The sequence below is a fragment of the Caretta caretta genome, chromosome 1 (genome assembly GCF_965140235.1).
Source record: "Caretta caretta isolate rCarCar2 chromosome 1, rCarCar1.hap1, whole genome shotgun sequence".
In the NCBI taxonomy this organism is placed as follows: domain Eukaryota; kingdom Metazoa; phylum Chordata; order Testudines; family Cheloniidae; genus Caretta; species Caretta caretta.
In genome coordinates, this window is record NC_134206.1 from 20,757,688 (window position 1) to 20,785,662 (window position 27,975).

The following is a 27,975-nucleotide window of genomic DNA, read 5'->3' on the forward strand; positions in this document are numbered from 1 at the left end:
CAATCATAATTTAGAACTTCGGAAAAGGGCGAGTTTACAAGAGAGAACCAATCAAAATTTAAACCAGTAAAGAGAGGCGGGATTAAAAGCCACAACGAATCAGGAATGAGGGAAGAAACAAACCAACCAATTGTAACACAGAGCGGCGAAGAGGACCCGGGGTTTAGTGCGAGAACCAATCACGTGAAGAAATAGCCAATCACAAGTAGCTACGTTAACAGGGAGCCAATCAGAAAAAGCGAGGTCTAACATTGAGCCAACCAGAACACAGTAAGGGAACAAAAGGGGCTTCCCAAGGGCCCGCCCCCCGCCCCTTAGAACAATTTCACATGACGCAACGGTTGGAGGAAGAAGAAATTCGCGAGTCGCGGCCGCCGCCATTTTGTGTGTGTAAGATTGAGACGGCGGCGGCTGGGGAGGCGGCAGTAGTACCAGCGGCGGCGGCACCATCAGCAGCGGGAGCCCCGGCCCGGAGGATGCGGTAGAAGATCCCGAAGGCATCGGCGAGGGGCGGCATCGCTCGGCGGCGGCGGCAGCGGCGGGGGATCGCGGGGAGGGGGCTCTCGGTCGGTGGGTCGGGTCCTGTCGCTGGCCCCGGTCCGAGGAGGATGTCGGGCCCGGAGAGCAGCGCAGGCGGCGCCGAGGCCCGGGAGGACGCGTGCCGCGATTACCAGTCGTCGCTGGAGGACCTGACGTTCAACAGCAAGCCGCACATCAACATGCTGACCATCCTGGCCGAGGAGAACGTGCCCTTCGCCAAGGACATCGTCTCCCTGATCGAGGCGCAAATCGCCAAGGTTTTTATATTCCACCGACTACTACTCCTACCTATACTGCTGGGGGGACAGGCCGGGCAGGGGCGAGGCAGGCCGGGGCGTGGGGGGCGCCTGTGTTTGTGGAGGGGAGCCCGGGGCGGGGGGCTGGCAGAGCCGGGGGAGGGGGACTAGGCGAAGGCAGGGAGGCGGGGATAGCAGGACGCGGGGGGTGGCGGGGCGCTAGAGGCAGGTGACTGCCCACGGAGGTGGGGGCAGGCAGGAGGACTGGGGATTTGAGGAAGGGACGGATCGGAGGCGGCAGGAGTCGAGGGGGGGGGGCGGGTGGGCGGCTTCGGGGGGGGGGGGGGGGGACTGGGGAAGGGTTCCGGGGCCAGCATCAGGGGAGTTCGGGGAGGGAGGAAGGAAGGGCCCAGAGCAGGCAGGCGGGGAGCCATAGTGCCAAACGCGGGCAGGGAGCGAGGCACCGGGGATTCATCTTCTCCACACCGACTATAGGCCCCTTGCAGGCAGGGGAGGAGTAGCCCCCCACCCCCGCCCCGACACTAGCGTGCTGTCGAGCACGGGGATAATTGTGACAGGGAATCTGACGTCCGGGGAGCTGTCGGGAATCGGCCCCCGGAGCCGCTCCGAGCGGACCATAGATATTGGGAACGAAGGCCCGTGTAAATCCGAGAGACAACATGGCGGCCTGGCAGTGACGGGGCCATAGGACCACCTCGCCCGGCAGCCGGGGTCCCCTGGCTGTGGGGATGATACTCAGTGGCTCTGTTTTGACGCTTAAACCCATCAGTTCAGTCATTTGTAGTGCAATTATAACCACGTTCTGGGGCGGGTGGAGCGGGGGACACAAAATCGTAGCTTTTCTGGGTAGTTTAAATAAATGAAAATAAATTGGAATTTTGTAGAAGAAAGATTTCCCGTTTCTTAGTTTCTAAATGAAACTCCCTCATAGTTTGAAAGACAGGACTATTTCCCCTGCTTCTTTTTGAGACATCCGTGGGGTGGGGGTGGGGCAGAATCTGCTCTGATGAGGAAAAGTTTATTTAGGCAGAGCGAGGGCGAACATCTGTTCTGGTTAGAGAAGTTCCAGTGGTGGTGATGGGGTTGTTTCCTTAGAGAAGTTTATTTTGGTGTGGGGAGTCTGTTCAGGCTATAGACGATCTGCTTCACTAGAAGCTTAGTGTGGTGGGTGTGTGTAATCTAACTTGGTTAGAGAAGCTTATTGGTCGGGGCAGGGGAGAAGAAATGCAGCTTGTAGGATCCTAACATGGCGCCTGAGAGCACATGATACAAAGGGGAAAGAGGATGCTTCCTCAAAGCCCAGTCCAGGCAGTTGCTGACATCAGTCAGCCATGGGCACATGGGGGTTTATTACATTTTTTTTAAGCAGAGGATTTTAACTAGCCCTGAATTTAATTCCAGTAAAATAGTTCCTTTTCATCCCCGCCCCCATCAACACAACCCACTCTTTCTCCCCTGTTCCTTCCGCTATTAGGTGGTCTAGGGCTTTTGTATTGTGGCTTTAAATTGAGGTTTATCATAGGGAAAATTGTAAAATTTAGATGGGGAGGGAAAGGCCTCTAAAGTTATTTATCTTACAGTCAGAGCAGGATGGCTATCTACGGTGGGTTCTCCAGACCGTTGTCCAGACTAGTTCTAAATGTCTTCAGGGGCTGGGCTTTGCCTTTTCTTTGGGGGGGTGCTTTCTCAATCTGATAGATTTCATCATTATTTCTAATACGGGGCAATGGATGTGCATATTAAATAATTTGTCATAAATACCAATGCTGTGAATTTTTTCCTTTTTGGGTGGTTTTAGAGCCTCCCTGTTTTTTTAAAGATGTTTTAAATCCTGTATCTATGGTTAGTTTTGCCTAGTTACTGTTAGTGACTGGTTACATAAGGCAAGTTTTTAGTTCTTCCTGGGAAATTGACCTCCTTTACTAAGCCACTTTAAAAAAAAAAAAGTGTTGCCTGGAGACAGTTTCTGTTCAGTGTAAAACTGAGTGGTTTGCTTTACATTTTAATAAATGGTTTTGAACTGTGTGACTGGTATTATAAAATTTGTAAATAAAACGTGTGAAATATGTATTTGTCTTTTTATTTACCATTGTTTAGTGCAGAATCTGTTTCCAAAATCAATATTATTTACATGGTTATTTGTTAAGTGTTTAAAAGTGACATGACTGGGGGTTCAGATATCAAAATGAGTTTAAGGTTCATATTCTTCAGAAAACTAATAAAAAAAGCCCCACAGAGACGCACATCTTCAGCAACAAATTTCATACATTCATTGAAAGAGAACAGCAAGCGTTCTCTAATGAAGGCCAAACCCCACTGTGCAAACAAGCTTATAGTTAGTATTCTTCAATGTTCTGGTTATTATGCTGCACTCCCCTGGCTTTTGGGTAGTGTCTTGTGGGTATCTTTCAGCTAATAGAAAGAGTTCTGTGCTGTATTCTAACTGTATTGGCATCTGAAAACCATAGTACATTCCAAACTAGGATTCACTCTTGTGGTTAATGGAGAACTTGATAACTATATTGACCTAATAAACACTTCCGGAAATGAAGACTTAAAAATTCCAGCCTTATCTAAGCCTTGGTTCTTAAAATATAATACCTGAATGACTGAAGTATTCAGCGTTGGGTTTTCTATATAAGTCTTTTAAATTACATGAGTCAATGCTAAAACAGGCTGACTTCCTTACCAGATTGAAGTACTTCCACGTGTGATTACTTCACAACCTGGTGTGTAATGCAAGTGACACTTTTTAAAATGACTTTATTAGTTAAAAGGATCCAGAAGATCTCAGACTTTAAGCGTAGCTGAGTATACTGAGCCTGTGTGCAAACACACTCAGTGATGAAATGGAAAAATGTATAGCTCCTACTGTATAAGTAGCTCTTGGGAATAAGGGCTGGTCAGACAGCTGTGTGTTTCACTGAAATCTGACTTTGATTATTATAATCTTCCTGTTTTTTTAAACAAGCCATTCAGAATTAAAAAAGGTTTTTAATAAGCTACCTTAAGAAGAAACCAAAACCATCCCAGCCATTTTAATATCCAGCAGCATTGGACACTTAGTCTTTGGCTTACTACGGCCAGAGGTGTATCTGTTTCACACAATAGTGTTAAAATATGCACATTTTCAATACCCAGATGAGAGAGTATACTGATGATGTAAGCCATATTGTGCATTTACCACAATTAGTTTGTATATTTTAACTGCACCTTCCTATTACATATTAAGACATGCCATCTACTAATTTAATTTTTCAGTATGTATACAAATTACTTTAGGCTGCTACCAGATTTAATGTTTAAGAAGAAATTACCCCTTATTTGCCTCTTTGAGCAAGCTTCAGGTCATGGTAGTGGAATGGTTTGAAAATGTTATAAATAAAAATACATTTAAGAGTGAAAACACAACATAGTTTGGCTCTGATTTACCCACATACAAGACTTGTAGACTCAAAATGACCTATATTAATTTTGTCTGCAGTTTTCTTAAGCCACTCTAACGGGAAAGGTACTAAATATAAAACTGTAAAGCAAGAGCACTTCCACACGCTTGTCTGGACAATGGGTTTTGTGAAGTGAGGTGTCGAATGATTTATGGACCCACTGGATAACCCCGTCTAAACTTAGCTATGAGTAAATGTACTGACATTTATACATGGACTTGTGGGATGGTAGATGGGGAAAGTTTTGTCAATGGATGTTCCTGTGGAAGAGGAGCAAAGTTAACACAACATGTGCCTTTTACGTTGTCCTTTCAACAAGTCTGTGTACCTGCTGATGCTTTCTGGAAGTTTGCTGTGCCTTCTGCTTGTGAAAGCCAATAGTAGACATTAAAATTCATTTTTGGGGGTTAGGCCAACAAGGCTTCATTTGCTTTGGAAGTTGCTGTACCAGTCTCAACACAACCACACTAGTCCTACTGCACAAACTAAGTAACAATCTTGTGTATGAACTTAAAAAAAAATTCCTGCTCCTTTGACAATGGAGAGTCCGGAGTTTGAAGACTACCTTGAGTGAAAATCTTGGTTTCCAGACAAGCTCATCCGTACTCCCATGACCAACCTCATAGTTGAATTTTGTTTGGGTTTAGAACTTCTTGTTGTAGCTGCATGTTTTGCATACAGCTTGAAAATCTGACTGAATAACTACAACTGCTATAGGAGGCCGAGACTCCTCGTTCGTTTGGATTGCGGTGACGTAACTTTAGTCTATTCCAAATGTAGGTTACAAAAAGACTGTCGTATTCAACATATAATCTACATCTACAGAGTTACATTTTTGGGACCTTTCTGCCAGAAGTCTGAATTCTGTTAACTTGAAATTTAGATAAACAGCTTTAAGTTACAAGTCACAATTATTAGAAGTTCCAGCACTAACTAATAGTGGTTTCATGTTAATTTAAAATCTATCAAATGTACCTGAAACAGTTACGTTCAAACACTTAATAGTAACACTGTCTGGTGTGCTAATTTTTTTTTGCCAAAGTCATTTCATACACAAACTTAAAACAAATAACTAAACTGTTTGTGTTTTTGTTTGGTAGACACACAGCACGGTACTTGTTGATAATAAACTTCCCAAGTTCAGTTGTACCAAATAATCCTTTGTTTTGTAATGTCAGCCAAAAATAGAAACCTGTATTTTTGGGATTGGTTATCCTTTAATCTTAAAAATGTTCAAATGTGTTTAATACTAAACTTCTCAGTTTCTTCTTATTACTTCAGGCTCCTTCTACAGAGAAGCTTCCTGTTATGTACCTTATGGATTCCATTGTCAAGAACGTTGGAAGAGAGTATCTTACTGCATTTACTAAAAACCTAGTTGCAACATTTATTTGTGTATTTGAAAAGGTACATATGCTTTCAGAAAGTTCTGTAGTCTAATCAAAGTTGTCTCCTGTATAAATAAATATTTGCCTTTCAGCGTTGGGTTTTCTTGCATGGTGAAATATAACAATGAATATGTTTTTTAATTTGTCTTTTACTACACTGTTACATATCATAAAAGAAAAGCTGATAGAAGTACCTAAGATAGAGGTTATCAGATCATGGTGATTATGAAGTGAAGTTTTGCTAAATTAACATACTTCTGTAGTATATCTCACTAAAGAAGTTCATATTAGCATTTTTTCTGTCATGTAATATAACACTTACCTGGTAAGATCTATTGCTGTGGTACAGGTTAATCTATTTTAAATGGTGGTTGTTTTGATTTTGTTTTTTTAAAGATAGTGAATGCCCTTTATGCAAAGAAAGTACTTGGACATTATTCTCTCTCTCTCTCTCTCTCTCTCTCTTTTTTTGAGAGGGCGATTATTTTTGCCTTTTGTAGCTGAAGTTGACTTTGTTGTTCATTTTAAATTTTTTGCACCTGGAGTGGCAAAAATGAGTGCTTAACTATGAAGAATGCAAGTCAGTGACACGCTGACATTCATTTAGTGGCCTATGGTGAAAGGCTTTCTAAAAAAGTAAAACTAGCATGTTACACATGAGTGTTTTGTTTCAATGTTGTGACCAAGTTATGGGTCCAGAGCTGCAAACTCTTTGTTCATGTTTGTCATCCTTAATCACAAGAAATAATTGGGACTATTCTTCCAAGGAAAAAAGGCAAACCTGAGTAAAGTTTTTGAAGGATTGGGTCTTAATGGATTTAAATCAAACTGGAAATGAGTTACCTTATGTAATTTTCTGAATATCAAGATAAAATATTATCCCATAAATTTAGCAGATAAAATTAATTAAAATTTTTGGTGGATATTTAGCATTTTCTGTTCAGGTTTTACATCCCATTAAGGATCTCAATGTTTCTTTTAACACTTCAATTCATATGTATCTTTTTAAATGTTAATTTTTACTTTGTGAATAGTTGTTGAACAGATTGAATTGATGAACGTAGACTATTTAAAGGAACATTTCCATGTTCTGTAAAGCCTTGTGAATTAAATCATGATAACAGGTGACCAGTAAAAGCTCTGTCCATGCTTTTCCAGTGCAACAGGATCTAGAACTGTGGATTATAATTGACATTTCTGAGCTTCATAGGTTTACCATCCCTTACTTTGAACCACTCCCAATTATATTCTGTTTTAATGCTTATTTAATACCTAAATACTAAATGGATGTCACGTTTAATAGTTAAATTGGCATTAAAATGGATAGAAGCCAGTTGATACTGTCTTGGATTCCAGTGTTGTCATTGTTATAAATCTTGCTTATTAGTAAGATGGTCACTAGCAAGAGTAGTCAGATTTTCAGTTCAATCCTTGCAGCTATTTTTGCTGTGAATTTCAAACTACTGTATTTAAGAAAAAATAGGTAGATCTTTCCTTTAAGGATTACAGAGCACACTATTGATGGGAATTCTTTGGAATGCTTCAATTTAGTTTGAAACTTCAAATTATAGTATGTTTTTTATCAATTTGTATTGATAAATTTAGCACTGCAGTAAAAATTGTCTAAAAAGCAAAAATTTATTGGCTTAAATAACATGAACTATGGACAGCTGTTGAGGTACATTGAGTTAAGGGTCTTCATATTATAAGCATTTATTAATAAAGCAAATAAGAGTTGAATATTTTTAATATAAATTTCTAATTCACCCCATGATAGGATATTTGAAACTATTGAAAGCGTTTATAAAAAGATAGATACACTAGAGATTTAGCACTCTAGTTTATGGATCCATGTCCTTATACAATTGAACAAAAACTTTAATTGACTTCTAGGTAATTTTATTTTTGCTACATTTATTCAAATTGTTTCCCAATGATATGTTGTAGTTGAGTAAAAACAGAGTCAAAACGTTGTGATGTACAAGCCAAATGTCTAAATAATGATGTGAAAGCTCAGTAAATCAGAATATTTAGAAGGCAGTTCTCTGATTTGCTAGCAGTTTCCACTTTGTCAATAGCTATAGATTTATATATTGTATAGTTTTTTGGCTGTCAGTATTTAAATTTTTTTTTACAGAAATTGGGCAAAATTAAGAAATTTGAGCATCTTGATATACAAAATGAAAAGCCTGTTAAGGAGGATGGTAACATGCTATGAAACCCTCAAATGCCTTTCAAGCAGCAAATCCACATATACATTTGTGCTGTTTTAAGGTTTTCATAGAATAACTGACATATGCTCTTCAATTAAAACCTACATTGGACAGGTGCTGTACTTGGTTCTGTTGGTACATTTGTATGTTTCTTAGAACAATTTGCTTAGTTCTAAATACTCAGCTGTGTTCATTAAAGATTTTATGAAAGGATAAAGTTTCTAAGTTAGTGCAGGTATAGAATAAAATATCTGAAATTATAATCTTTTTTTAAGCATGTGCTAAAGTTGTTTTATATTAACTTAACAAGCCATAGAATTGTTCTGTTGTTTTTAGGTGGATGAAAATACTAGGAAAAGTTTATTTAAATTACGCTCCACATGGGATGAAATTTTCCCTTTGAAGAAACTGTATGCCCTTGATGTCAGAGTCAACTCATTAGATCCTGCTTGGCCAATTAAACCTCTACCCCCAAATGTGAATACTTCTAGCATCCATGTGAATCCTAAGTTTTTAAATAAATCGGTAAGTTTTAATGTGATTTCTGCATGAGCAGATGGTGATACACAGTTTTTATTGTTTACGTGTCCCATTTTGCTGACACTTTGTAAGCCATTATTAAAGAATTTTGAAGAAGTAGATGATCTGTATAGGCAGCCAGGTAAGACACAGTTCTCAATTATTTAAAGATTAATTGGGTTTATCTTTCACATGTCAAAATTGGAGTTTAACTAAAATGCTGAATATTCATTGCCTATTTATAAATTGTATTAAATGATAGTTTTTAAGCAATCACTGTTTGAAAATTTGAATTGCGCAACATTTTAAAATGTTCTAATGATTTTTTTCATGAAATCTAAAAACTAATTTATCGTTGGTAAATTGTAATACAAATGAAATAAAGTATCCATACAGCAGTTAAATGAGATTCGGTTACAATTTTGAACCTCTTCCACTTGTTTCTCCCTCCAAGAGTTGTAATGTCCTTCAAATTATTTTTCTTTGTAGGCTGAGGAATCTCCTGCACCTACTTCTACAGTCAGTTCATCTGGTACCTCAACTCCTCCAGCTGTTCCTGAAATTCAGAAGAATTTGACCCAAGAGCAACTAATAAGACAACAACTGCTGGCAAAGCAAAAACAGTTGTTGGAACTTCAACAGAAAAAATTAGAGCTGGAGCTAGAACAGACTAAAGCCCAGTTGGTGAGTAGGGAATTAGTTTTGTCATACATGGAGGATTTTATTTTGAACAAAACAAATAGAAATTTTTTGTTGTTTGAAGTATTTATAAAACAATATCTTGGCTGTACTGTTCGCTGTATATGTAGTGGAGTATGGCAGTTTTCTCCCTTTTGGGAAAGCCAAGTTGTCGTAGAATAAGGCCATGTTCCTGCAGTGGTATTTTCCAACGTGGAGCTAATTGTAAAATTAGGGGTTTTAGGATTAAATATGTATTACTTCCAAATATCTTAGTGTTTTTTTTATTCAAAACTGGAGTGATGGAAGGCTTTTTATTGCAACTTGACTTTTTATTACAATTTACAATTTTTGTTGTTTTTGCGTTCCCAAAGTGATATATGTCTGGCAACACAGAGCCAACCCTCCCATCTTTTGTAGTAGTCACTATACTATATACATGTTAAAAGCACACAAACCATGTATTTTCAGCAATTTTTATCCCAGTCTTTTTTTGAAAACAAAACATTTGTTTCTAACATAGACTGGAGCAGGAAGCCTATATAAATATTTTCAACACACATGTCGGGTTTGTCTCCCAAAAGGCAAATGTGTCAGTCTTACCATGCCTATCATGTGTTCGTATCCTGAATTTCTACTTTTTCATGATTTCTTGGGATCAGATGGAAAAACCCTGAAATACAATAGTGAAAAACTTTACATCACGTTTTGAAAGATATATATATAAGTAGTCTTTTATGTAGCATTGATATTGCATTGTTTTTCCACTTGATCTTCATTTCTGTTTTCTGTAATGCTACTGCATTTCAGTACAAGTGCTTAGAGGACTGGTCCTAGGCGTGATTATTTTGTATTTAACTGGTTTAATCATTAACTTTCGAAGCTTTTTCTTCTGTAGTTGATTTTCAAGGTGCAGTGCAGCTGAGTAACACTGGTTTAGGACTTATATTTTACATGCTAACTCTTTTTTCCCCCCATTTTAGGCAGTTTCTCTTAGTGTTCAACAAGGGGCAACCACCATGGGTTCAGTTCAAGCATCTTCCAAACAACATGTTTCACAGACTCCTCATATGACAGTCAAAGCTCCTCACCAGACTTCTGTGCAATCTGAAAAAAACAGACCATCTCCATCTTCTCAGTTTCATGATGTCAAAGTAGTAAACAGAGATCCTCGTCTTAATAGGATGGCTCAACATTCTTCTCATGTTAAAGATCAAAGTCATAGGAAAGAATTTCTGTCTACCACAAGTCAGTCTGATATCAAGGCAAACAAAACACTGCAGGCTGAAAAACAAAATTTGTCAAAGCAAGAAAAGTTAAAATCAAGTGAGAAAACACAGAAGAAAGAACTTGATCAGTTAGATGCAAAATCTAAATCACCATCCCCTTTGAAAAGCAAGTTATCCCATACTAAAGATGCTAAAAGCCAAGAATGTGAGGGTATAAAAGTATCTGAAATTAGTAAAAGAGATCCAAGATTAAAAAAGCATCTTCAGGAGAAGCCAGATGGTAAAGATGATGACACAAAGGAAAAGAGGAAAAGTATGGAGCGAAAAGAAAAAGAGGAACATAAGACATCTGAACACAGACCTGTTGGCAGCAGAAATAAAGTAATTAATGGCATTGTTCAAAAACAGGACTCTATTACAGAAGAGTCAGAAAAACAGGGTGGAAAACTTGGGAGATCAAGTAATAGAAAAAGGTCCCGATCACGCTCTCCTAAGTCTCGATCGCCATCTACCCATTCACCAAAGAGAAGAGAGAGGAGATCACCCAAAAGAAGACTGAGGAGTTTGTCTCCTACTTCCTCGACTCCTAAAATTGGAAAGCTCCGTCAGTCAGGGCCTAAGCAATCTCATGTTGAAGAGTTTACACTAACTACAAGGGAAGAAAGAAATTCTAATAAGAGGAACCTTAAACAGGATACACGAGATCCAAGGAGATTGAAAAAAACTCAAGAAGACAGACCACAGGAAACTGCAAATCAGCATTCTACAAAGTCCACTCCAGAACCAAAGGAGAATGTGGAAAATTGGCAAAGTTCCAAATCAAGCAAAAGATGGAAATCTGGTTGGGAGGAAAGTAAAAAGTAAGTTACTGATTTTGAGCTTGATCCTGCTGATGAAATCAGTGGGAGTTTTGCTATTGACTCTAGTAGAAGCAGGATTGGCGTGCAGTATTCAGATATCAAAGCAACGGGGGCCTTTAAACATTTTTACTGGCAAACTAGTGTAATCATTGATGCTGAGTTTCTGTTGTGGCTGTAGCACATCAGATCTGGATGGAATCAGTTCTAATGTGAATGTAGTAAATAATGTTTCTTGTATAAAGAAACAATGTATATTTTAAGTAACCTGATTTTATTATTTTCAGTCCACAGCAGAATGACGAACATCAAGTATCTAGTAAATCTCCTCATCAGAGGCACAGGGAGATCTGGGCGGCCAGTAAAGGAATTTTGTCACCTCGAGCCCCAAAGCAACAGCATCGATTAAGTGTGGATGCCAATTTGCAGATTCCCAAAGAATTGACTTCTGCAAGCAAACGAGAGCTACTTAAAAAGGTAACGTTATAATTAGTATCATATGTAGGGCTGGAAGGACCTTAACAGGTTAAGTCCAGCCCTCCATGTTGAGACAGGACCAAGTAAACTTAGATCATTTGTCCAGTCAGTTCTTTAAAACCTCCAGTGATGGGGATTCCACAACCAGCCTTGGAAGCCTATTCCAGATTTTAACTAACCCTATAGTTAGCATTTTTTTCTAATATCTAATCTAATTTTCATTGCCGCAGATTAAGTCGGTTACTTCTTGTCCTACCTTCAGTGAACATGGAGAACAATTGATCCTTGTACTCTTTGTAACAGTTATTTGAAGACTATTTTCAGGTTCCTCCTGGGTCATCTTTTCTCAGGACTAAATTTTCTCAGTTTTTTAATAGGTCAGGTTTTCTAAACCTTTTATCACTTTTGTTACTCTCCTCTGGACTCTCTCCAGTTTGTTCATATCTTTCTGAAAATGCGGTACCCAAAACTGGACTTAGTACTCCAACTGAGGCCTCGCCAGTGCCAAATAAGGAGGAACAGTTACTTCCCTTGTCTTTCATATAACGCTCCTATTAATACATTCCAGATATTAGCCTTTTTTTGGAACTGCATCACGTTGTTACTTCTGTTCAATTAGTGATCCATTATAATCCTCAGATCCTTTTCTGCAGTACTGTACGCTATTCAATTATTCCCCCTTTTGTAGTTTTGCATTTGATTTTTTCATTCTTAAGTGTTGTACTTTGCATTTGTCTTTATTGAATTTCATCCTGTTGATTTCAGACCAATTCTCCAATTTGTCAAGGTTGTTTTGAATTCTAATCCTGTCCTCCAAAGTGCTTGCAACCCCCTCCCAGCTTGTTGTCATCTGCACATCTTATATGTATCCTCTCCACTCCATAATCCAAGTTATTAATGAAAATATTAAATAGTACCAGATCCAGGACTTATCCCTGTGCAACTCCACTTGATATGCCAGTGAACCATTGATAACTACTCTTGGAGTACTTACTGTCTTTCAACTAGTTGTACACCCACTTTACAGTAATTTCATTTGTCACATGTCCCTAATTGGTTTATGAGAATGTCATCTGGGACTGTTAAAAGCCTTACTAAAGTCAAGATATAGCACATCTGCTGCTTCCCGCCCATCCACTAGCTAGGCCATTAGCACTGTCAGAGAATGAAATTAGGCTGGTTTGGCATGATTTGTTCTTGAGAAAGCAATGCTGGTTTTTCTTTATAACCCTATTATCCTCTAGGTGCTTACAAATTGATTGATTAATACTTTTATTCCAGTATTTTTCTATGTATCTAAGTTAGGCTGATTGGTCTATATTTCCCAGGGTCCTGTCTGTTCCCCTTTTTAAAGATAGATGCTGTGTTTGCCTTTCTCTGGTGATTTGGGACCTCAACCATCTTCCACGAATTCTTGAAGACAATAGCTAACATTTCTGAGATTGTTGTAGCTCGTTCCTTAAGTAGCCCATGCTGAATTTCGTCAGGCTGTGCTGACTTGAATACATCAAACTTATCTAAAATTCTTTAACTTGTTCTTTCCCTATTTTGGCTTGTGTTCCTTCTCTCTTGTTAATATTAATTGTGTTGAATATCTGGTCACCATTAACCTTTTTAGTGAACACTGAAGCAAAATAGGCATTAAACATCTCAACCTTCTTGATGTCACCAGTTATTAGCTTTCCTTCCCCGCTAAGTAGAGGACCTGCACTTTCCTTCGTTTTTCTCTTTCTTCTAATATATTTTAGGAACCTCTTAAGAATGGCCGTACTGGGTCAGACCAAAGCTCCATCTAGCCCAGTATCCTGTCTTCTGACAGTGGCTAATGCCAGGTGCTTCAGAGGGAATGAACAGAACAGGTCATCATCAAGTGATCCATCCCCTGTTGCCTATTCACAGCTTCTGGCAAACAGAGGCTCAGGACACCATCCCTGCCCATCCAGGCTAATAACCATCGAAGGACCTATCCTCCAAGAACTTATCTAGTTCTTTTTTGAACCCTGTTATAGTCTTGGCTTTCACAACATCCTCTGACAAAGAGTTCCACAGGTTGACTGTGCGTTGTGTGAAGAAATACTTCCCTTTGTTTTAAACCTGCTACCTATTAATTTCATTGGGTGACCCCTGGTTCTCATGTTATGAAAAAGAGTAAATAACACTTCATTATTTACTTTCTTCACACTAGTCATGATTTTATAGACCTCTATCATATCCCCCCTTAGTCGTCGTCTTTTCCAAGCTGAAAACTCCCAGTTTTACTAATCTCTCCTAATATGGAAGCTGTTCCATACCTCAGTGATTTTTGTTGCCCTTTTCTGTACCTTTTCAATTCCGGTATTTCTTTTTTGAGATGGGGTAGCCACATCTGCATGCTGTATTCAAGATGTGGGCTTACCATGGATTTATATAGAAGCAATATGGTATTTTCTATGTTATTATCTATCCCTTTCCTAATGATTCCCAACTTTGTTAGCTTTTTTGAGTGCCGCTGCGCATTGAATGGATGTTTTTAGAGACCTGTCCATATTGACGCCAAGATCTTTCTTGAGTGGTAAGAGCTAATTTAGACCCCATCATTTTATATGTATAGTTGGGATTATGTTTTCCAGTGTGTATTACTTAGTATTTATCAAAATTGAATTTCATCTGCCGTTTTGTTGCCGTCACCCAGTTTTGTGAGGTCCCTTTGTAACTCTTCAGTCTGCTTTGGACTTAACTATCTTGAGTAGTTTTTTATCATCTGCAAATTTTGCCACCTCGCTGTTAACCTCTTTTTCAAAATCATTTATGAATATGTTGATTAGTACTAGTTCCAGTACAGACCCTGGGGGACACCTGTATTTACTTCTCTCCATTCTAAAAACTGACAATTTATTCCTATTCTTTAGGTCATTAAAGAGCTCCAGATGGAGCCATATTGACTCCTTAATATTCTTCCTGTCTTTTCTTCTCATTGGGGTAGTTTGCTGTTGCACCTGTATTGTTTCTTAAAGAAACTGCCAGCTCTCCTGAACAACTTTTTCCCTTAGATTTTCTTCCCAGGGGACCTTATCTACCAGTTCTGCGAGTTTGTTAAAGTTTGATTTTTTTTTTTTAAAGTCCATTGTCCTTTTTCTGCTGCTCTCGTGCCTTCTTTCCTCTGGATCTATTATTTTATGATCACTTCCACACATATTGCCTACCACCTTCATATTTACCACCATTTTAACTGTTGGTCAGAATTAAGTCTAAAATGGCTCTCCCTTTGTTTACTTGCCCTACTTTTTGAAATTAATTCCAAGACATTCCAAGAACTTCCTGGAAATTTTGTGTTTGCCATATTACTTTTTCAACAGATGTCTGGTGTTGAGTGTTGGATATCTGTTTGTTCTAGAAATGCTTCATCTACCTCTTCTTCCTACATTGGTGGTCTATAGTAGACTGCTTCCATGACATCACTAATTTTTCTCCCTTTTATCTTTACACGGAGACTTTCAGCTGTCTACCTCTCACCACCTTCTGTACCTCAGAATAAGTTTTTATATTCTTGATGTGTAATGCCACACCATTTCATTTGTTAGACCTGTTTTGTGTAGTTATATTAAAAAAAAAAAGTTTTTTAAATCTAAAATTTGTTTACATTTTTTGTACATTGTAGGCAAATGAACGTTTGACATCTGGGGAAATAACACAAGATGAGTTCCTTGTTGTGGCTCATCAGATTCGTCAACTGTTCCAATATCAGGAAGGAAAGCACAGATGCAATGTGTGGGATAGTCCTACAGAAGAAAAATGTGGTATGAAGAAGAAACCCCTTCTGTCTGATGCTGAATTAACGTATTATGAACATAAAGCTAAACTGAAAAGAACACAAGTTCAGCATTCATTTCCAAGACTTGATCTGTTAGATCCTGATGATATTTTAGGGTATGATTTGACTGATGCATTGCTTTCTGGAATAGAATGTGAGCAAACAAAAGGTAAACGTGGAGGACAGTTTGACAGAAAAGAGCAATTTGGAGAAAGGTCAAGACGGCATTCTCCTATAAGTGGCAGTAGACCTTATGCTGATGATCTTTCACCACTTGAGAGCCGGCGAAGACATGATGAGCAAAATCCGTCAAAAGGAACAAGAAGTTCTAAAAACTTCGATCCTTACGATAGCTGGGGAGAATCAGATGAATTTAGAGATGCACTCAGGCAACAAGGGAAAAGTATACCAGAATTTCAGAAAATTGACGGAGATGGATTCTGCAAATTTGATAATCGTGAAGAAAGACAGATGGTTGGACAGAGTGGTACATATTTTATTTTTATACTCTTGAGGTTAAGTATCTTGCAGAATTTCAGTAAGTAACTATTTTTTTAAATTTTAGGTGTTCGAGAGGAACCAAGATCCCCATTCAGTGAACGTTTCAAGAGACCTAGATATGAAGATCCAGAGAAAACACCATTTATAGAGAGTCCAGGATCAAGATTTGCAGGCATTGACGTAAAGAAGAGATTAGGTGCACTCATGGAAGACAGACCACTATTTGATGGCTCACCTAGACAACCTGCTGCAAGGGGAGGGGGAGATGGACAAGCTGGTCATTTTGTTGATGGGCCTTCTAATAATTCAAGCCCTAGAATTGAAGGGCCACCTGCACAGGCTGCTTTGAGGTTTGAAGGGCCACTAGGTCAGGTGGGAGGAGGACCTGCCTCTCAGTTTGATGGGCCACTGGGACAGGCAGGGGGAGGGGGTGCCCTGAGGTTTGATGGGCCACCAGGGCAGATAGGCACCCTCAGGTTTGAGGGGCCCCTTGGGCAAGTAGGTGCAGGGGGTGCACTAAGGTTTGAAAGCCCGCTGGGGCAAGTAGGGGGTGCTTTAAGGTTTGAGGGGCCTGTGGGTGGTCGCAGGTTAGAGGGGCCTGTAGGCCAGACTATGGGTGGTCTCAGATTTGAGGGGCCTCATGGTCAGCCATCGGGTGGTCTCAGGTTTGAGGGACCCCATGGTCAACCTATGGGGCCTCATGGCCAGCCAGCGGGTGGACTCAGATTTGAGGGACCCCATGGTCAGCCTATGGGGCCTCGTGGTCAACCAGGGAGTGGGCTCAGGTTTGAGGGGCCACATATCCAGCCAATGGGGCACCATGGTCAACCAGGGAGTGGGCTCCGTTTTGAGGGGCCACATGGTCCGCCTGTGGGGCCACATGGTCAACCGGGAGGAAGTCTGCGTTTTGAGGGGCCCCATGGTCAGTCTGTAGGGCCACATGTCCAGGGAGGGGGTGGTCTCAGGTTTGAAGGTCCACACGTCCAGCCAGGACTTGGTCCTAGGTTTGAGGGTCCATCAGTCCAGACTGGGGGTGGACTTAGATTTGAAGGGCCTTTGGGTCAGACTGGTCCAAGATTCGATGGCTGTCATTCGTCCAGATTTGATAGTCAACCTGGTCAGCTATCCCTTTTGCAAAGATTTGATGGTTTACATGGACAACCTGGCCCAAGATTTGAAAGGGCACCTGGTCAACAGACACCTCCTAGGTTTGATGGACCACCTGGTCAGCAGCCACGATTCGATACACCAATACCTCAAAGGTTTGATGGTCCTCAACACCAGCCAGGTTCAAGGTTTGCAATGCCCCTTGGTCTTCAAGGTCCAAGGTTTGAAAATGTAGCTAACCCTCCTGCCTCAAGACTGGAATCTTACGGGCAAACTGGTCCATACAGTGAACATCCCAGTCAGACTTACAACGGACCATCCCATGGTATGCAGTTCCAGAGACCTGAAATGTTTGATGCCTCTCAAGGACCAAATTTTAATGGGCCACCTGGCCCTGGAGCACAGAACTTTCCCAATCCACTTAACAGAGCATCTGGACATTATTTTGATGACAAGAATCTTCAGGGTCCTCAATATGGAAACTTTAATACCTTGCCTAATTCTATGTCAGTAGGAAATACTCAGCAACCACAGCAGGTAAGATTGTTTAGCATTAAACTTGTCTACATCTGTATAGCAAAATTTTATGACTTTATGAGGGCTTAGGAGACAGGAACCCTACAGATGGTTTCAAATTTAAAAAATCTTAATTTGAATATACATCTCTAACCCGATATAACGTGACCCGATATAATGCGGTAAAGCAGCGCTCCGGCGGATCAAAGCAAGTTCTATATAATGCGGTTTCACCTATACCTGCGGTAAGATTTTTTGGCTCCCGAGGACAGCGTTATATCAGGGTAGAGGTGTATCAGTAATTGTCTACAGTCATAATTTTAAAGGGACATAGTCTGATAATTTTGGTTCCCGATTGGTTTTTTTAGAGAAACATCCTAATCTATTAAGAAAAATTTTGGTTTTTTATAGGTTCACGTATTTCCAAGCATGTTTTAAAAGTTCCCCTGCAGTGTTACCTGAAAGTGTAACCTGATCAAAACAATAATGTAACTGGTCTATTTCCACTACCCACTTGAATGCAAAAATAGCTATGATTGGAGTTATAAATCACATACAGTATTTTAACTACCCTTTGCACAAAATGAATTCCATGGAAAACATTAAACTTAGGTACATATAAACAATTCTGGTCTTTCTGCAAGAGAAGTAAAGGCCAAATGGTACTTAACAGGTGTAGATAAGTAGGACAAAGCTGGTGTGGATACATGTAGGGCATGTAGTGCACACAGGGTTATTTCAGCTAGCCCTATTAGTGCTGTAAAATTTAGTGCCCTCATGAGGGAGGGAGGGAGGGAGGTTGTTAGGAAATACAGGATTTTGGCACACTCAAACTATTTGTTGGACAAAATGTGCTTGTTTAGCAGACATCTTTCATCTGTGGGTGTGGTCAATTGGCTTCAGTATTGATGATTGTCTTGCAAAAATTCTCTTCAGTAGTTGGAGTTGGTGTCAAACATCTATAACAAAGCCATCTATAACAAATTGATTAGAAAATTTGAATTCTACAAGCGTTCTTCATTCTCAGGATATAAATTGAATGTGATATGAAGAATTACTAATTAAATGAATATCAGTAGTTAGGTGTCCTCATACCACTTACAGTGGTAAAATTTTAAAGAAGAACACCAAAACCAACAGGCATGAATCCAAAAATATATGCTGAAGGAAATTATTAATCAGTGTGCAGAAGGCAGTTATAGCGGAAGTAATTATTAAAATTACTTTTCCCCTCTGAAATTCAGTAGCATTTACTGCTTTTTTGGCGGCATCCTGGATTCCATTATTTTTTGGTATAACTGGTACCATTTACATTTTCAGCTAAAAATCCGATTATATTTACTTCATATTGGAGTTTACTTGAAAGTTAGATGGGTAGGCATTCACCTATATTTTAATGTCCAATTTGGGTGAAAAGGAACAATTTAAAAGAGCAATGGTGAGTCAGTATTGGAAAATGAATTTAAAATGTGCAGGCCTGATGGCTAAAAGAAACAAGTATCCCTTATTAAACAAGTAAGCATGGAAGGACCTTTGCATTTCATTAAGTTGTGTGTCCCCCCTCCCCATATGCTTGGCAATAAAAATATAGTTTGAAATGCTGTGTTGTCAAACTATAAGGAGCCTTCAAAAATGTACGGAGGCATTCCCCCTTCATGGATATAAATAGGTAAATGCATAATGCAGAGGTTCCCAAACTGTGGAGTGCAATGTTAGGGGTGTGGGGGGGCAGCTGGGACCTGGGCCAGCCCCTATGGAGGGCAGGGTGTGAGTGCCACTCAACTCCACTCCTGGCCCTGGCTGCCAGCCCTGGCCCCACCCCCAGCTGTGGCCCCAGCCTCAGTCCCTTACCCCGTCCATGTCCTCCCCTCCCAAAGCCATGGCCTTGCTCCTGCCCCCAGCTTGGGTAAACAGAGGTAAGAGGTGGGCGTGAGGTAAAAAGTTTGGGGACTACTGGCATAACGGGCTTAAATTGCAGCAAAGGAGATTTAGGTTGAGCATTATGAAAACTTTCTAACTGTCAGGGTAGTTAAGCACTGGAACAAATTACGTGGGGAGGTTGTGGAATCTCTGTCCTTTGATGTTTTTAAGAACAGGTTGGACAAATACCTGTCAGGGATGGTCTAGATAATACTTAGTCCATCCTCAGGGCAGGGAACTGGACTAGATGATCTCTCAAGGTCCTTTCCAGTCCTACATTTCTGTTGTATACTGGGGACACTTTAGGAGTTAATAGTAAAATGTAAGAAGAATTTATAATTCCAATAGCTATGAAATAAGTACATAACTTTTTACTTTTACAGGTTCCTGGTCTATCTGTGTCTTCTCAACCTGGACCTTACAGTCAAGGACAAACATATTTACCAGTACTTGCACAAAATCCTGGAAGCTTTGTTCAGACTCAAGCAGGTATGTACGGAAATTGTGTGCTGGCTATTTTAAACTAGTGTTCAAACTTTGTTAATCAGAAACCACAGAATTTAGCTACTCAGGTTGTCCACATTTCATCTAAAGGACAGCACATTACTTTCAACAGCATGTTGCCACTTAGCACTGTTCTGGGGCCCTGGTTCAGTACAAACTCAAGAAAGATTGCCATTTAATTGTTAATAAATACAATTTTTCAGTAATACTTTTCTATAATACTGTAATAAATACAAAATTTCTGAATACTTTAATTCTTTTGGCGGTCTCACATTCAAGTATCAATCAGGCCCAGTCCTGATTAGTTTATGTAACCACATGTTTTTTGGTATGCTATGATGCTGAAAATGGTCTGCCTTTGTGTGGGTATGAGAAGACAAATGGAAACACCATAGTGCTGATTTGCATATGCCAAGTTATGCAGTTCATCCCTGCAAATCAGAGCCCAAAATGAAAGGCTTCCAGAATGTAATAAGTGAACAAAGTCAAATAATGAAGCGTAAATATTTACTAGATTCAGACTAAGAAAATAACACATTCCAAAAACCTGTAGAGCATGTATGCATGGTTGTACCTTGGGTGGTAGACAGATCAACACTTTGAAAGCTTAATACTATGAGGGGAGGGAGGGACTGCAAAGGAAAGCTGACTAACAAAAAAGGACCAAGAAGGCACAAAACAAAAGGAGGAGAGACAGGGAAACAATTCGGTAAATGAAAAGCTGAAAAATGGGGGGAGCAGTGAGGGGAGAGAAAAAGATGAGACAAATAGAAGCACCTCTATTTTGCCATTCTATCTGAGGGCTACTCTTTTCTCTCAGCGAATGGCTTGGGTGATAAAATATTCTTGGTGGTGATGTATAGAATGGAATATAGTTGAGTAAGAAATAAACAACAGAGAATTGTATTTAGCAACTTCTGTTTTCTTTAAAGCATTAACTTTTCAAAAAAATTATTTTAAATGAGTATCATTAAAATAAACAGGATGGCATATATTAAGGCTTGATTTTCTCAAATGCATCAGAAATAATGTAGCATTGCTGTTTTTCTTCCCTTAGGATCCCTTCCACTTTCATATCCTGATAATCACCTTGGCCAGCTTGATGTAAATGAGTTGTTCTCTAAACTGCTTTCAACAGGAATCCTCAAAGTGTCAAAAACTACTGATTCCACTTCAGCACGTATGTGTAGCATTTATCCTCTTACCGTCCATTTTAACACAAAAGTGCAGTGAAAAACTCCCAGTAAAAATCTTTATATACAAGTACTCTAATTTTCTATGTAATAGGTGTTTTAATGATTTTTTTATGGCAAATAAAACCAAGAACTTCTTTTGTGTTTATATGAAGTCCCATAATTTGGGAGTGACCATCTTGGTGCACATGATGAAGTGAACTTTGTTTGGTAACTTCCTTTTAAAATTTCCGCTATTGACCAGTTTACTTTGTAGATTTTAGCTGACTAATATAGCCAGACTTGCAGATACATCAGTCTGTCTGTCCTTGGTGCCATCCCCCAATTGTTTGCTTTAATCAAAACAATTTTTTAAAAATATGTCAGTGTTTGAAATTGCTTTAGCTTTCATAGATTACTTTCCAAACCAAGGGTTAGGATGAATTAGAGAAGTCACTTGAAAACCGCTTGCCCAAATTCAAATTGTACACCTAGTTATTAATTTGTGTACCTTTGTTTTAAGCTGTTACAGCACCGGGTTGAATTGGTTAATGCTGTATTTGGCGTTATCATGTTCATTTTATTATTTGAATAAGTGGAACTGTTTCAGAATGACATCTTGGGGAACTGACAGTGTTCCATCTGTATATTCTAGAAGTGAATGAAACTTCTACCCAGCCAGCTCCTGAGGAGGAGGAGGATGACCAGGAGCAGAGTGAGGATCAAGACATCCCAGACCTCACTAACTTTACAGTTGAAGAACTAAAACAGTACGTGTACTAATGGGTGCTCAATGTGCACTATGGGTGATCATGACACTAATATGTAGGTAGTTTAATTGTCTTTGTTTCAAGACAACTTGAGAACTTAATTGTACAAGATTGTGAGACATCACGATAGAGTAAGGAGGGAGAAGGGATACAACTGTCAGTTTCATCATTGTATTCATTAATGTCATATCATTTGCATAAAAACTTCCATGTGAAATATATTTATAAACATTTAATTCTTCGACAAGATGCATATTTTTTTAATTGGACCAAATATTTTTAAATGCACATCAAAGTCAGTGGAACTGTTCATGTGCACAAAGGTTTGCAGATTTGGGCCAAATATTTTTAGCATTCGTGTCAATTTGCTTTTTTTTCTCTTGTAGGCGTTATGATAGTGTTATAAATCGACTGTACACTGGTATTCAGTGTTACTCCTGTGGAATGAGGTTTACAACTTCACAGACGGATGTATATGCAGATCATTTGGACTGGCATTACCGACAAAATCGCACTGAAAAGGACATTAGCAGAAAAGTTACTCACAGAAGGTGGTACTACAGTTTAACAGTAAGTAATTCAATAATATCTTTCTCTGTATGTGCCTGAATGAATAGAAGGCAAAATTATTCCCTGTGCAATTGCACTGAATTCAGTTGTGTTGCATGGAATGTAAATCAGCACAGAATTCGGCCTTTGGTAGTTAACCCTCTCCGATTTCTCCCTCCTCTTTTTTCTGACAGTGGCTATAAGAACATAAAAGAAAGGTATAGGGGGAACTAATATAGTCTAAAACCGTTGACAGCTTTTTTGATGATCTCAGAAGAGAGCAGTGATTAGAATGGGATGGATGTTAAACTACATTGTTGCTCTGAAGGGTGGTCCCTTTAGAATAGGCTTGAAGCACAATGGAGCAGTGTGGGGAAACTTACACTGCTACTTGTCATGCTGTATCTGTAATGAGAGAGCTTCAGTTTCCAGACCAGTCAAAAAGACACCTTTTATTAAAAATGGTCTCTCACCTTCTCAAATATCAAATTTGGGGAATTGTATTTTTAAATGTGTAAAAGTTATGATTAATGAGAAGAAGGCTTGAATGTTATTTTTGTTAACTTCCTTAGGACTGGATAGAATTTGAAGAAATAGCTGATCTAGAGGAACGTGCAAAGAGCCAGTTCTTTGAAAAAGTACATGAAGAAGTTGTATTGAAGACACAAGAGGCTGCTAAAGAAAAAGAGTTTCAAAGTGTTCCTGCTGGACCAGCAGGAGTAGATGAGGTAAATTTGCACATTTAAACTGTCTTTGATTAGCTTACATAAGGGGAATGGTCTAATTTCTGAGCAATCTTGCAGTTTTTCTTTTTATCCCTAAGTATTTTATGTAAACTGTAAAGTTTCATCCTTATATCTAACAAATACAGATTAGAAATGTACCGGTGTGGAAGCTGAAGCTTGTATTTAGCAGACTTGCAGTAGAAGAGATGATAGAGGCAAACAAACCAAAAACATTCTCAGTCTGCCAAAGCACAAGCTCTCTAACTTGTGTTTTCGTTCAGGTCTTACTTGGAGAAATTTCCATTGAGGCCAATAGAAATTGGCCTTATTAAGGGCTGAGTAAGAAGAACTAAGTACCTAAGCGTTTGAGCAGGGGGTTGGACTAGATGACCTCCTGAGGTCCCTTCCAACCCTGATATCCTATGACTCTAACCAAATAGCAACAAAATCATGACAAACATCTCTGAATTCTATTTAGGGAGGGAAGTTATGTAATCAAATATGAGCTGTTTTAATTGGCAAAATAGAAAGATGGACAAAAGTTTGTTACCTGGATTAGCTGACACTGTTGAATTTCATAACAGTTGGCTACCGGGTGCATACAGGACTTGCGGAAAACTGTTGTGATGGCTACCCTTCCCCTGAATGAAAGCCTTTATAAACTTGGAGATTTGTTTTTTTAATTTAGAAAACATAGTAACTTTGTGTGATGCTAACAGTAAATCAAGAATGTGGAATCTAGTTGTCAGTTACAATTAGTCCACGGTTCGCAAATTGCAATTAAATTAGTAAATAGTGTCCATTTATGTTACCCTTTTAACTCTACAGTGCATACATAGGAATGCAGTGTATTCCAGTATATTTACCTTGATTGTTAAAAAGTCCCCTTTTCTTAGTAAATTGTAGTTAACTGCTTCTCTAGAAACTGGTAAGCACAAAAGTGTTATATAAGTGTTTGTAAATTTACATAACTGTGTCTTTTCCATCTTTCAGAGCTGTGAAATTTGCCAAGAGCAATTTGAACAATATTGGGATGAAGAAGAGGAAGAGTGGCATCTAAAGAATGCTATTAGGGTAGAGGAAAAGGTATTCTGAGCATATTACTTTTGTACGTGTGACGTTTTGGGGTTACTAAAAGCCAGGGTAGATGAGGAAATAGCATGAATATGCAAAGGGGCATGTGATGGAGGGCAGCCCAGTCTGTCTTCACTCTTGAAGAGTTTACTCTGCTGCTTTTTAGGTTCCATGGTGCACCAAAACATCAGCACCATAGGGGGTACTCTTAAAGTGCTGATATGTTAGCACAAATATACTTGGCTTCAGCACACCATGCAGCAGCACCATAAATAAAATACATGTAGACATAAGTTCAGTAACTTATACATAAAAAATTGTAACTAGTTTACAATAACCACTAACATAGTTTAGTCCTTTATATAAATTTTCCTAAACATTATGAAAAAAATCCAGTCACCATTTATATTTTGACACCATACCTCACTTACACTAGGATATAAATCCATGTCCAGAACTGTTCAACATATTCATAAATGATCTGGGAAAAGGGGTAAACAGTGAGGTGGCAAAATTTGTAGATGATACAAAACTATTCAAGATAGTTAAGTCCAAAGCAGACTGCGAAGAGCTACAAAGGGACTTCACAAAACTGGGTGACTGGGCAACAAAATGGCAGATGAAATTCAATGTTGATAAATACAAAGTAATGCACATTGGAAAACATGATCCCAACTATACATATAAAATGATGGGGTCTAAATTAGCTGATAACACTCAAGAAAGAGATCTTGGGGTCATTGTGGATAGTTCTCTGAAAACATCCACTCAATGTGCAGCGGCAGTCAAAAAAGCTAACAAAATGTTGGGAATCATTAGGAAAGAGATAGATAATAAGACAGAAAATCATATTGCCTCTATATAAATCCATGGTATGCCCACATCTTGAATACTGTGTGCAGATGTGGTCACTCCATCTTAAAAAAGATATATTGGAATTGGAAAAGGTACAGAAAAGGGCAACAAAAATGACTGGGGGTATGGAACAGCTTCTGTATGAGGCGAGATTAATAAGACTGGGAGTTTTCAGCTTGGAATAGAGATGACTAAGAGAGGATATCATAGAGGTTTATAAAATCCTGAATGGTGTGGAAAAAGTAAATAATGAAGTGTTATTTACTCATAACACAAAAAGGGGTCTCCAAATGAAATTAATAGGCAGCAGGTTTAAAACAAACAAAAGGAAGTATTTCTTCACACAATGCACAGTCAGTCTGGGGAGCTCTTTGCCAGAGCATGTTGTGAAGGCCAGGACTATAACAGTTCAAAAAAGAACTAGATAAGTTCCTGGAGGATTGGTCCATCAATGGTGGAGTCCCGAGCCTCTGTTTGCCAGAAGCTGGGAATGGGCGACGGGATCACTTGATAATTACCTGTTCGGTTCATTTCCTCTGAAGGACCTGGCATTGGCCACTGTCAGAAGACAGGATACTGGGCTAGATGGACCTTTAGTGTGACCCAGTATGGCCATTCTTAAGTTAAATTTATATGTAGTTAGAACATATGAAAGTCACACCAACCCTGTATTAATCATTATAACTTTCTGAGTCTCCGGATGGGGGAAGGGAGATAGTTGAGGCTGAGAAGGGGTGCTCATAAGTGGAGTTGGGGTCTTGAGAATTCACAGCTTAAACTGCATTCCTTGCTGTTTTTGCCTTGTGTTGGTGGAAGATGCAATCTAATAACCTTACCATTAAGTTTTGGTTGAGAAATTACATTTATGGTCAGCATTAAGGACAAAATATATTTTGCTCAGATTACCTTGGGGCATTAGAAGCCAAGCATGGAAGACTTTAGTTCAAAAGTGAATGTTTAGGGAAGCTAGGGGATGAGTCAATGAAATGCATAATCAAAACTGTTCTGCAAACCTAATTTCATAACCTGTAGAACTGCTAAAAAATATGCATTTGTGTGTGCAAATATGTAGAGAAGTCACATGGTCTTTCTTTTTTTAGATTTACCATCCATCATGTTATGAAGATTACCAAAAGGCAAGTGCATCTCTATTTTTATTTCTGCTCAAATATTTTATTGTGACGTTGATTTTTGTGTTGAGTGATATATAGTTTTGTACTGAGAGAATGTATTCAGAGCATGCTACCCATTTCTGTCACATGTGGCTAGACAAGGAACTGCAAGAATGATGGTAATGGAAAAGTTTCAGAGTAACAGCCATGTTAGTCTGTATTCGCAAAAAGAAAAGGAGTACTTGTGGCACCTTAGAGACTAAATTGGTTAGTCTCTAAGGTGCCACAAGTACTCCTTTTCTTTTTGGTAATGGAAAAGTTATAATTCAGAACTAGCTGGGAAGCTTATTGCTTATTTCTTATGTTGTGACATAGCATATCATCTTGCATATCAGACAGCAGTAAATAGAAGCCATAAGTAGAATATATAGGTCAAGTATATGGGGTTAAAGCTTTTAAATCTGAAGAATTTGCTGAATGGAGTAAATTGATACGGATGTGTTTTTAGTTTCTAACTTCCATTAGCTGTTTACGAATTTAGGAATTCAAATTGTTGTGTTGGGGTTAGTGAGGAGTGTACTGTGGTTTATGGCAGTATATTACATTAATGGCTTTCAATCTTTTTTTGTTCACGGACCTGTAAAAAATTTCAAACGGATGTGTGAACCCCTTTGGAAATCTTAGGCATAGTCTCTGAACCCCAGGGGTCTGCTTATCACAGGTTGAAAACCACTGTTATATGGTAGTGACAACCTTTTTTAGACCCCTTAGATATAGTCTGCAGATCTTTGAGTGAAAATCACTGTACTACATGTTTGTCCCTTATTTGTTTGATGTAATAATTCTAATTTAGGGAGCATTAGGTTTGTTTTTAAACTATATTTGCTAAGGTAAGAATATTACAGAACAAACCAGCTCTCTAAGAATCTTGGTGAGGGGGGAAACTTGCATTTTCAATAACCAGATTAACACATCCTGTGAAGCAACATTTATAACTTTTCTCCCTCTCCTTTAGTCACAAAGGAAATAACTGTCTTAGTGATATGTAAAACTGTATATTTATTGTTAATTTTCATTTGGCAGACATCATCATTTGATTGTACACCATCTCCCAGCAAGACCCCTGTGGAAAACCCACTAAATATTATGTTGAACATTGTCAAACAAGAAATACAGGAGCCCTGTAACAGTCCTAAAGTCAAAGAAGAACCTGTCGACACCCCTGCTACTTGTATGGAAGAGAGCACACCTGCGTCTACAGATATTAAAACAGAAACTGATAAGGTTGAACCAGTTTAACTAAACTGAGAGGTATGATTTTTTTTTACAGAACAGAAGAGCTGCTGTGTTGACTCTAGAAGGCAAATACTTTTTATATAAATAAAATGTTCTCATGGGGCAGGGCCCCAGCTATTATTTGGTTAATAAATACATTTTTGTATTTGAATTTCTTATTGCCTGCACAGTTTCAGGTGTCGATTGTGTGAAAGTTCTGTAGATGCGTGCAAATTTAATGGAATGGAATTGTATATGTAAAAAAAAATGTACAATTTTCACTTGTGGAAATGTAAATTATAAATAAAAGATATTTTTGCTATATATGGAGTGTAATGTTTATGCACACCATCGAATGAAGAGTTTCTGTACTTTTTTCAGCTTAAGTGGAATTAAACAGAGACCTCAATTTAGACTTCTAGCTAAGTAGGATTCTGAAATATAAAATAACTGAAGGAAGTTATTTGGGTTCATAGGAGGGTTATAAGGAAAACAATGCAG

The 27,975-nt window shown here is 39.0% G+C and overlaps 1 protein-coding gene across 1 annotated transcript; it reads left to right on the forward strand.

The window, feature by feature from the left end:
* The first annotated feature begins 249 nt into the window (after window positions 1-249).
* Window positions 250-27,798, forward strand: PCF11 (PCF11 cleavage and polyadenylation factor subunit). The gene is made up of 16 exons (XM_048840850.2): window positions 250-797; window positions 5,525-5,650; window positions 8,181-8,369; window positions 8,853-9,047; window positions 10,025-11,130; window positions 11,415-11,604; window positions 15,242-15,881; window positions 15,960-17,539; window positions 19,822-19,927; window positions 21,000-21,122; window positions 21,770-21,884; window positions 22,271-22,454; window positions 23,006-23,161; window positions 24,152-24,244; window positions 26,188-26,223; window positions 27,283-27,798. The coding sequence occupies exons 1-16, from the start codon at window positions 609-611 to the stop codon at window positions 27,496-27,498; spliced, it is 5,244 nt and encodes a 1,747-aa protein (XP_048696807.1). The 5' UTR covers window positions 250-608; the 3' UTR covers window positions 27,499-27,798.
* Window positions 27,799-27,975: the final 177 nt, after the last annotated feature.

Coding starts and splice junctions, on each gene's coding strand:
- PCF11 (XM_048840850.2), top strand. CDS start 609: ATGTCGGGCCCGGAGAGCAGCGCAGGCGGCGCCGAGGCCCGGGAGGAC. Junction 8,370..8,852: donor CTAAGTTTTTAAATAAATCG/GTAAGTTTTAAT, acceptor TTTTCTTTGTAG/GCTGAGGAATCTCCTGCACC. Junction 9,048..10,024: donor AACAGACTAAAGCCCAGTTG/GTGAGTAGGGAA, acceptor CCCCCATTTTAG/GCAGTTTCTCTTAGTGTTCA.